Here is a 10,978-nt window from a genome sequence, read left to right as displayed (position 1 = left end):
TGCAATTTGTATAATAGAGTAATACAAAGTGGGGAGTCTAAATTCACCAAGCACCATGCTTGTGTTTGTATTTTTTTTCGAACATTTTAAGGTTATAAAACAAATGAACTTCATTCCTTTAAAGAATTGTTAGCAGGGCTGAATAAATTTATTTAATCAATTTTTATTTAATCATTTTTGTTAATCATTACTTAATCATTAAACTAATTCAATTAACTAACGCCAGGTTCTACTTAAAAATATATAAGTTTCATATTTAACACTTACCCCCATTCCTCCTCCCATACCACCACCCATGTTTCCACCCCATATCCACCGCCTCCCATACCTCCACCGCCACCTCCCATACCTCCACCGCCGCCCATACCACCGCCCATGCCGCCACGACCCATACCGCCACCTCGTCCTCCATAGTTACCACCGCCCATTCCTCCACGGCCGCCACCCATACCTACAATGCCGCAGATAATTTGTTTAAATTGTACTTAAAAAGAATAACTTCATTCATTTACACATAACTGACAGAGTATCCAGATGTTCCTTTAATGCCATTTGCAAGCAACTTCTTTTCCTTTTTGAACATTGGGGTAGGGCTCTTCATTTGCAACATTCAATTTTGTTAAATTTATTAAAATGTTAAAACATGCACTTGCTTATATATAAATATTAATAACATCATCATTTTTTTGTTCAAATTAATAATTGCTTAGATCAGATATATTTTATTAGTGGTTTCATCATACACTGAATGGCAGTTGCTTTATGAATAAATATAATGCCCACTTAAAAGACCAAAGGGAAAATCTGTCTTTTAATCAAATTCAACATTGTAAATAACAAACATATCAAAAAGCACAAAGAGAGCATCTGAAAGTGATAGGGGACAAACTTATATTTCAGAAATTAAATTATTACTTCTAATAACTCTTTGGTTTGCTTGCAAGTTCTTTCCGTGGTGTAGACTTGTTATAAAATTGGAAACTTATTATGTAGACTTGTTAAAAAAAAAAAATCAATTTTTGATAACCATTGACAGGTTGCCAGGAAAACAAATTATCAATATAAACTTATTTTAAACAGATAATATTTGTAACTTGTAAGACCACTCAATGGTATAAATGAACTATTTGAAAAAGTCCAATGGAAAATGGCCATGTACAAGGAAAAGTTGTAAACTGCGGCACTCAAATAAGGATATTTGAATATAATATGGTCTTGAAAAAAAAAAAATCCAGTCAGCCAAAATGCATACAAGATAGGGACACCTTTGAAAAGCTGTAGAAAAAGCTATTTGACATATTTAAACAGACAAATTTACAATTTGCCTAATTGGACACTAATACTATGGCTAATAACAAGAAGATTGTATGTATAGGGAAGCAATGCAGGGAGAAGGCACACATATATTTTATCATTTTTTACTTGGTTTTATGTCTGATGATCCCCCAAAGTCCAAATTTTGGGACAGGTTTGAATCATTGCCTTGTTGGCGTCCACCAAAATTACTAGCACCTCTCGCTCTTCCACGACCTTAAACAAAACATTTCACTGCAATATCTTTTTTTTCATCAATATTGATGACACATTGAAACAAAACCTTTGAACCATGCATGTTTCCTGACATCACTTTCTATGATAATCATTATTCTCCAACTTCGATCCATTCCTTTTGGCATCGCAAAAACCGAAATGTGTTACAATAGAAAATTAGCATTTAAATGATTAACATAGAAAGGTACATACATGTTATAAAATAGAATATTAGAAACATAAATAATTTTGGCGTAGTTTTGAGTTTAAATCTAGTTATACATTATTTTAGAAACAAGAAGGAACAATGGGGGATCTACAGGTATAAAACTAGGGCTTAATGGTAAGGAAATTAGAGAAGCTTAGACAATTGTTTTGTTAAGTAATCTGGGCGCATTTCTGTGATATATCAAGTTTGTAATTACTCTCATGTCTTTTGGACCATATCAAGTGAGTTTGGTTATTTCAAGAGATAACTCGGTGTAATTTTTTTTTTAATTTTCAAAATCATACTGTTATATAAATGCTATAAGGCCAAACAAAGAGATTTACTATTGAATGGAACGGTTTTCTAAGAAACAGCTGACCTGCTAACCTATCTAAAGGGAAATGGCTTACTAAAAGTGACAGGATAAAAAGTGCCTTAAGGAATTTTTTCCCTCCAGTTTTGGATATTAATATTGTGTCACACATACCTCCACCCATACCACCTCCACCTCCTCCCATTCCACCGCCACCCATTCCACCACCGCGTCCTCCGAAGTTTCCACCGCCACCGCCTCCACGGCCACCTCCGAATCCACCTTGACGGCCACCCATGTCTCGTCCACCACCACCGCCTCGTCTAGATAAATTATAACAAAACATTGCCAATACAGGGTCATTCCGTGAGAAGAAAAATTCCATCTAGGACATTGAATTCTTTCACTGGGAGAAAACTTTTGATCATGCTGTCATTTTAGAGGACAGGGATTCTAATCTAGGGTTTACTTTTGCCTGAAATACCACAAGAGCACATGAACTCTGCATCCACAAGTAAAGCTGACATTCATTATATGACCTTTAACAGCATACCCCCCCCCCCCATCTTCAACAAGGAAATATATCTAAAACAATTTAAATGCATTTAAGTCTTGAATGTCTGAAATATTTGTAATTTCCTACACAAAAAAGTAATGTCTGAAATATTTGTAATTTCCTACACAAAAAAGTACAATCTTTACAACAACGAAAATTACTATGATTTAGGTTAAGCTGGATGAATAAAGCCACAAGATAGAATTACAACACAGCTTATAAATATCAAATAACAGATAAATGGACCATTAACTACAGAAATCATCACCACAGGCTAGTCTACAGTATTCAAAATATTCCTTCAGATATAACAAAAGGCTTTCAGGAAACTTTTCTGAATGATTGCCATTAATGTTAAAACGTACTACTTTTCTAAGTCATTGTTTGTAAAATCTTTTTATATGACCTTTCACAACATAATTGACATATTTCAATCTAATTTTGGAAAAGACGTTTTGCGTGTGATAAAATATTTGAGACTTTCTAAAAACTATATAGATTTTATGATTTTTGCCGGTCATAGAAAAGAAAAACAAAGTCACACTGTCCTTCATTATAAATCTGCGTGGGTTTTCAACTTTTCACAACTTCCATAAGCTGGAAAGTCAAATATAAATATCTAAATTGGTCCACTCACCCTCCACGGCCTCCCATGCCACCACCACCACCACGACCACCAAATCCACCACCGCCGCCACCACCCATGCCACCTCCACGGCCCCCACGACCTCCTTTACCTCTCAAACCCTCGCCAAGAGTATAACCTCCATACTCTTGGCAGTAAAACTCGTCAAAGTTGTTTGGGTCATAATACTGGTTAGGTCCTTTTGGTGGAGCCTTTAATGAAATAAAATTCAAAACTATCAACAATAATATAGATTTAAGAAATTGAGATTACATGTAATGCTTATTAACTTCCTTACAATTAGGAACCTGATGTTACATCTATACACAAGACTAAGCACATTTAAAAATATAGCAACTTCCAATTGTTATCAACTTTTTTTTAATTTCTGACAAATTTCAGAGAAACTTAGCTCAAAAAACAACATTATTTCTAAAATTGTCACACTGACATTTCTGGGATTTTAAACCTGATTGACTGTCAGAAGCATTTCAAATTTGGAGTCCAGGTCCTAATATTATCAGTACTTAATCCAGTCACTTGTGGAAGTGAAATAACAAGTGCTCAACTATTCTCTTTACTTGATAGTAAAACACAGACATCTAGCTGAGTACAATAGCTCTCCTTATTCTTTGAATAGTCAAGCTGAAAATGTTCATTTGTTAAACTTACAGTTTCCAGCAGTTCGTAGATTGTGTCAATACAGTTGACGACATCATCTGGTCGGCCAGCAATGGCTACAACACGCTCAGTGGATCCTGGGCAACACTGTGAGTACACCTTAATGTTTGTTCCAGTTTTCTACAACATAATTAGAACATATTCATTCATCTATTTACAATACAACATTTCCCATCTTGTAATATCTTCAGAATAACTTAATTCCAGAAGATTTAAAATAAAGAAGCTTTATTCAGTAGAAAACAAGTTAAAAATTTCTGCAACACACACATATTCGACTCACTTTCAAAAAATATATTACTTACAAATTAATCAACAATAAATAAAAACTGAGCTCATAAAAACTTAGAAATATAAACTTTTCTTACACAATTATGTGTTAATCATATACTATGTTCATTTTAATACATTCTTTTATTTTTTAAAAATATATGCTTTTACTTTTTTCTTTTCAGCTTTAATAGACTAAAGCTAAAATAAACTTAAATAATGTAACTGATGTAAGTAAGCTTAAAAAACAATTTTATTTCAAATATCTACCTCTCGGAGTTCCTTGATTTTAAAGCCAGCTCTACCAATGACACATCCAGCCTGGCTTTGATGAACCAACATACGGATCTCACAGTTGTAGTCATTACCTTTCATGTTCTGATACTGTAAAAATATAATTTTTAATGATTAGGATATTACATATCATCCCTATCATACAACTATTTCAAAAGTTTTTTGTGTTTAGGGGGTAGGGGTGGTCTAAGTTATACCAACATAAAGTATTCCTCTTTGTGACCCTCTGTACATTATTTCAGTCACTCACAGGCACGCAGGTAGAACCACTGACCATCTGGCTAGTTTCCACAATTGGTAACAGTCAGCAAAGCTTCAGAAGAATAAGTATTTTCACCTGTAAATTGTGATTTTCTTTTTTTTTTATTCTTTCAAGAATATCAAGTATTCTTTTCAGACATTAACTTCAGTAAATAATTTGTCCTTTGTCTAGAGCGTATCAACACTGTATATTTTAACAATACAGCTTTAAAATCATTTTAGAAAGATTTTCATCACTTCCCCTTATTTGTTGTAATCAAATTCAAATCTATTTGCATATAACTGTCAAGTGTAAGTCAGCATTTGGTTGGAACTAGCCAACTCCTATCATACAGGGGAGGGAACTCATTTAGTCATTTAAAATAAATCTCTTGGCTGTTTAATTGTAAAATACCACTTACCTCTTCAAGCGTTGGGATCACATCCAGAAGACAATCTAATGCTGTGCCAAGCTCAGCGCTGATGGTCAAAATTCTATAAAAAACATTTTAATACATAAATACAAGGTTTTTACACAACTGTGAACAATGACAACGGGCAATTTCTTTTTCTATAACTCTTTTTGTTTTTCTCTTTCAAAGTTGGATTGGAAACAAATGACATGGCCTTTGGACCAGGTGTTATGATAAAAAACATTTTCTTTAAAATGCAAGGTTCATTTCATTCAATCTAAATCAGTCAGGAAAAATTGTCATTGTATTTTCAATGAAAGGAACAGAAATAAAAACAAATTTATCATGAATGATTAAACATGTATTCAACTTTTATGGTATTGCCTTACATTACTGTGGATAAAAGAACACTTCTAACATCACATGAACTTTATTTTGCCAAGTAACAAATAATTTGCCCGATTTTACACAAAATTACAATACTAAATCACAAAATTCAAATAATTATTTCTGCCATGATGCGTTATGTTATGTTTTCTTTTTTGTTTTAATTTTTTTGAAAAACCACACAACAATAGGAACTTAAATACAGACAAAACTTTGAAATAGAATATATTTCATAAGATCTGTATCTATGAAAACCAAGCAAAACTCTGGCAAAATAAAAGTTCTGTCAAGTGATTTATCAGTGTTTTATGTCCGTTTTGAATATTTACAAAAGCTTACAGTAGGTAAGGATATAATATTTATCTTACATCACAACATAATTGTCAGTATACTGGTTCTTGTATGGCACATATTTTTTTTAATTCAGATTTGATTGGTTTTAAACTAGAACAAACGACCGGAAATTTTCTTTAAGTTAATTCCCAATTCTGTTGACTATTTCGTAAAATTGAACCCTAACTCCCTTTAATGGATCAAGATTTATTGAAACTGGTAGTAAACTTCTGTGGAATTTTTTAAAACAAACCCCACGAGGTTATTTCACCCATTACCAAAATATCCATTCCCCTGTTTAAAACAAAATATGGTGCCAGTTTAAAACTTAAAAATCATGGTAAAATGTTCACAGTATACTGCGGGAATTAGTGAGTGATAAAAAAGCAGAATAAAGTTCTATGTATTGTGGGATATGTTACCGTTCTGGGCCGTCGCTATCGGGAACCGTTACGCTTGCTTTGTACTGCATCGTGGACCGTGGACATCCGTGGGATAGGAGATTAAGATCGTTTCCATAGGAATATCATTCAATCAAGGCCAAGGTTGTTTCAAGATCGTTTGGTGATTTTTTATGGTGGCGGGACATGGACATGGGGAGGAAAATTGGAGAAAAAAATTAGCACAAGTCAAGTACAATCAATAAACATACAACAATGTTCATCAGAAAACAATTGTTTAAACAAAAACTCTTAAAATTCTTCATGCAAATCATAATACATTTAACTGGATATTTAGGTTTTTGAAAAAAATTACTATTAAGATGCATGAATAACAGGGAATCTCGTTTTTTTAATCATTCTTTCACCTCCGAGACAATTTTTTTTTTTTTTGGTGCCAAATCACAGATTTCTTCGTCACTGCCACTAAAAACCAAGTGTCAGGTGTGGGCAGTAGTAAGTAGCCAAAATGGCCTATCAGCCCTTCTTAGTATATAGGTATCTCTCAATTTCATAGAATGTGTGAAATGACATTTTTCAAAGAGCAAATTGTTCTCATTACGAAAGTAAGTAATCTTCAAAGTGTCTGGAAAAGAAGCCATAATTTCAGTATAAAATGAAACATGGGCAATTACAGTACTGAATATCATGTAACACTACAAGACATGGCTATAATAAAATATATAACATTGATATTAACATGACAATATTAAGGTTCAAGTTTTGTAAATAAAATGGCATGAATATTTCTAATATATTCTTTTTACAAATGAAAATCAATGTATCGATAATGTACTCATAATTATACACGCATAACAAAATAACATTTGAGACAATGCCTTCAATATCTTCTGTGACAGAAATTTTACAAAATACAGCTCTCTATTCACTTGTTTTACAGCCATCACAAATCAGAGGACCATGTCATGGTTATGTTTACTAACTACATCCTTTCACAGGAATTAACTGGCAATTAATGCATCGAAATCAAACTTGTCAATTGTGATAATGTTGACACAACCGACCCATCATGTCACATAGGTTATGTACATGATAGTAAAAATCCTCGGCTTGGAACAAGACCAGTTTAAACTCATATGGAATCAAGTAACGGGACACAATAGTTTTAACAACGGTCCCTCTATATGCTCTCTTATTGGCATTGTGTCAAATAAAGTCAATAAAAATGGCCAACTATCATTGTTGAAATACATTTACAAGTGGCATTTTAGCGGAAATTCTGTAAAACAGGTTTAAGATCTAATGCGTTCATTGTTATATGACTTAGATTAAAAGAAAATCAATCGGGTCTCATTTTTTTCTCCCTTGACAATTCTATTTATAACTTTGAATTGTACCGAGATATTCATAAAATAAAATATCAATACAGATGAGTGATATAATATTAGCTCTGTAAGGTGACAATTTCGTTTATACATTTTGTATCAATTTCTACAAAAATCAAATATATAAACATCTTTAAAACAATTTTTTTTAACATTAAAGCCATTATTACCATACATGGAGAGAAAAAAACTAGATTGAAGTATCAAGTAGATTTAAACAGGTAATTTTACACAGCATGACTGTTTGTACAGGTTTGAAATTCTCACCAGCTCTTTGTTCAAATCTATTAAATATTCATAATCATCTGCTTCAATATTCTGCACTCAGACAACAGTTTTAAAATAGTAAAAAAAAAAAATTAAATAAAAAATATGCAATGAAAATTCTTTTGTTTGCTTTTTTTTCAAATTAATGAGAACTTTCTACGGATTCCTATTTTCAGAGACCATGGTTACAGTATCAAATCAAAGAAGTTCACTACACTGGTTGGAAAATACTTACGTCTGATCTAAGCCTTTTTATGTTGGTACCGCCTTTCCCAATGATGGCACCTGCATTCTGAAATATTATCATTCGTACAGCTATTTTCTTTACCATCATAATTTTTTCTTAGTTCACCTCTTTTTATACATTTTATATTTGTAACTGCCTATATATTGTTACAGAGCTAATTTTAAAACTGTCATGTCATTGTGAGATACTATGAAATTGCCAATCCTTAAATAGTTCAAGATTTTTAAAACCTTTAGCCTGCTTGCGGCAAATGAATATACACATGAGACCAGTTCAGATCAACATTAGCTAACTTGTCACTGCCATTTGATCATGGCCTGCACTGTTTGCTATTCAGTCTGTACAGTATTTGAAATTTTCTCTAAAATGATGAATGGTTTTGTCCAGATTGACAAATGGATAAGTCCATTTAAGATATTTAACATTTAAAACCCTTAGGACTTGCCAATATATCACTTTTAACTAGTTGTAAGTATTATAGAACATAAATATAATATTATTTCAAAGAAACAAATGAAATAAACCAGTCTTTCCTTCCATAAAACATGGTTTACAAGTAATACTCAACAGAATATCTGTCTAAGACACTAACAGTGAATGTTACAGGTTGTGAAAAATGTGCAGCTTGATCAAGACACACACGGACTGTATCTCAAAATACTTTTCTGCAGACTGCAGCTCTACAAACCAAGCACCCCAGATGCTTACACATATTCCCCTATTAAACAGTGGACAGTCCATTATGTGACATGTATATATAATGCAAATGATGACTGTATTTTCACAGGGCTTCCACAAGTCAAAGTGGAAGTTTGGGAGTCATTTACTCCTTATTTTGGCTTGTGACTTCTAAAATATAACCCTTTGTCTTCTATACCTATATAATGTGACTTCCAGATTCAGACATTTTGCAGATTGACTCGAAAATTTTGGAACTTCCATGGAAGCCCTGTTTTTATTAAGGTATATTATAAAATGTTTAATGAGACATACTTTGCTCTGCAGGAGAACACGAAGATCGACTCTGTTTCCCTCGCCCCGCTGGCGCTTTCTGCCTTGGTATTCATCGTCACCGTCATGTTCCCTCTTTTGTCCGTCTGAAAATAGATAATTATATCTCTTATACAAACTGCCTACTTCACAATTTAAATTCAAATACAAATTAAAACACAGTTTAAGATAGTTGGGTTGTGATTTTCTAAGGTTCTTAACTTTTATTCAAGGACTGATATTAATTCAGTCAAGGCCAGAAAAACTAGTTAAGGCAAGTGAGAAATGTAATTTTGATACATCTATTCTATCTCCTTTTAGATAACTATAAATTTTAGAAATTCAGCTGAACTTAATAGCGATTACACATGAAGAAATATTGCATTTATAAATACAGTAAACAATTTAATTAATACCATTGCTAAGAATAATTGCAGGAATAATGCCAGAAAAAGATACTGTGGGTTGAAATTTTTCTTTTAATAATCCTTGTGAAATAATGTAGAATGTCTTTATATATTAACTGTGATAAAATTTTTGTCATCAAAGCCATTTTAATGTCTCTTAAAATTCAGAATCTAGAATTCATTAAAGAACCTGGTTAAAAATTGTAAACTATTTGAATTTAAAATGAAATTCTTTTACGGAGTCTCTTAACACTATAAGACAATTAATGATGACCTGCATATTTCATCATTATAGAGACATAATTATCCATATTTTAAAATTTGTTAACTTATTTGAATGCATGCAGCTTAGTAACAATTATAAATAATTTCTAAAACTGTGCAACATATTTATCTTTCCAAACATTTTTTAGTTCTTTACATAAAGCAATACATTAAATTTAGGTGGTATGAATTGATCTAAACTTGAAGATTAATTTGTGAACATTCGCACAAAGAAAATTTGTTGATATGTAACATTGTGCACAAAAAGTTAACAACAATAAAACAAACAAACAAAAAAATAACAAAAAACAAAATAACAAAAAACATTTTCAACTCCTTCATATTTTTACATACAAAATTTCTATTCACTTTCAAGTAAAATTTCTATTCACTTTCAAGTAAAATTTCTATTCACATTAAAGTAAAATTTGCATTCATATTCATTCACATTCAAATAACATTTTTGTTCATATCTAAGTAAAATTTCTATTTATATTTGAAAAAAAATTCTATTCAGATCAGAGTAAAAACTATTTTAGATTAATTTTTTTTTCACATTCAAATAAAATTATCATTCATATTTGAATAAATTTCTATTCAGGTTCAAGTAAAAATTCTTTTCCCATTCAATTTATTTTTTAATTCCTATTTGAGTAAAATTTCTATTTAGATTCAAGTAAAATTTATATTCATATTCAAGTAAAATTAATTTCACAATTCAAGTACATAAAACCTTTGAATATTTTAACTTTACCTTTGTGCATGATACACAATAGTCCATACTGCCTCACACTTCAAAAGTAAACTCCAAATATAATGTTGTAGTGCAAAACATTAAAGAGAGCATGTTAGTAAATTTATGCTGTTGTTTTTTTCCCCCTCTATTGAAATCTATAAGACACAGTATTAGATTTTTCAATATCAGCGTGAATGATCCGGAAGCCCCACCGGATATACCGTCTTTACAATACCAAATACATAATAACAATGTCGGTCTGATCTGATTGAACCATACTTTTATTATCGACTTCATTCTTCTATAGTGAAAAAAAAACTCTTTGTTCTCTATCATCACCTCCCTTCTATAAAAATCAATCAATAAGCTCCAGTAACTCAATTAAATAGACAGGTGCTGTATAGGTGTATGTGCACAATTTATACATGATG

The 10,978-nt window shown here is 31.8% G+C and overlaps 1 protein-coding gene across 1 annotated transcript in view; it reads right to left on the bottom strand.

The window, feature by feature from the left end:
- Positions 1-267: 267 nt before the first annotated feature.
- Positions 268-10,978, bottom strand: part of LOC132715408 (heterogeneous nuclear ribonucleoprotein K-like) — a gene marked incomplete at its 3' end in the record, with an annotated part of 28,892 nt that continues 18,181 nt past the window's right edge. The window contains exons 3-12 of the mRNA XM_060698403.1: positions 9,144-9,247; positions 8,139-8,195; positions 6,273-6,316; positions 5,140-5,212; positions 4,454-4,567; positions 3,905-4,033; positions 3,245-3,444; positions 2,226-2,374; positions 1,423-1,530; positions 268-451 (exon numbers count right to left, since the gene is read on the bottom strand). Coding sequence (XP_060554386.1) covers positions 268-451; positions 1,423-1,530; positions 2,226-2,374; positions 3,245-3,444; positions 3,905-4,033; positions 4,454-4,567; positions 5,140-5,212; positions 6,273-6,316; positions 8,139-8,195; positions 9,144-9,247 — 1,162 coding nt within the window. The remainder of the gene's footprint in view (positions 452-1,422; positions 1,531-2,225; positions 2,375-3,244; positions 3,445-3,904; positions 4,034-4,453; positions 4,568-5,139; positions 5,213-6,272; positions 6,317-8,138; positions 8,196-9,143; positions 9,248-10,978) is intronic.

Source organism: Ruditapes philippinarum, unplaced genomic scaffold (genome assembly GCF_026571515.1).
Source record: "Ruditapes philippinarum isolate M1 unplaced genomic scaffold, ASM2657151v2 ctg2652_1_1_1_1, whole genome shotgun sequence".
NCBI classification, from domain to species: domain Eukaryota; kingdom Metazoa; phylum Mollusca; class Bivalvia; order Venerida; family Veneridae; genus Ruditapes; species Ruditapes philippinarum.
Note: the sequence above shows the minus strand (reverse complement) of the source record. Positions and strands in the feature narration are given on the sequence as shown.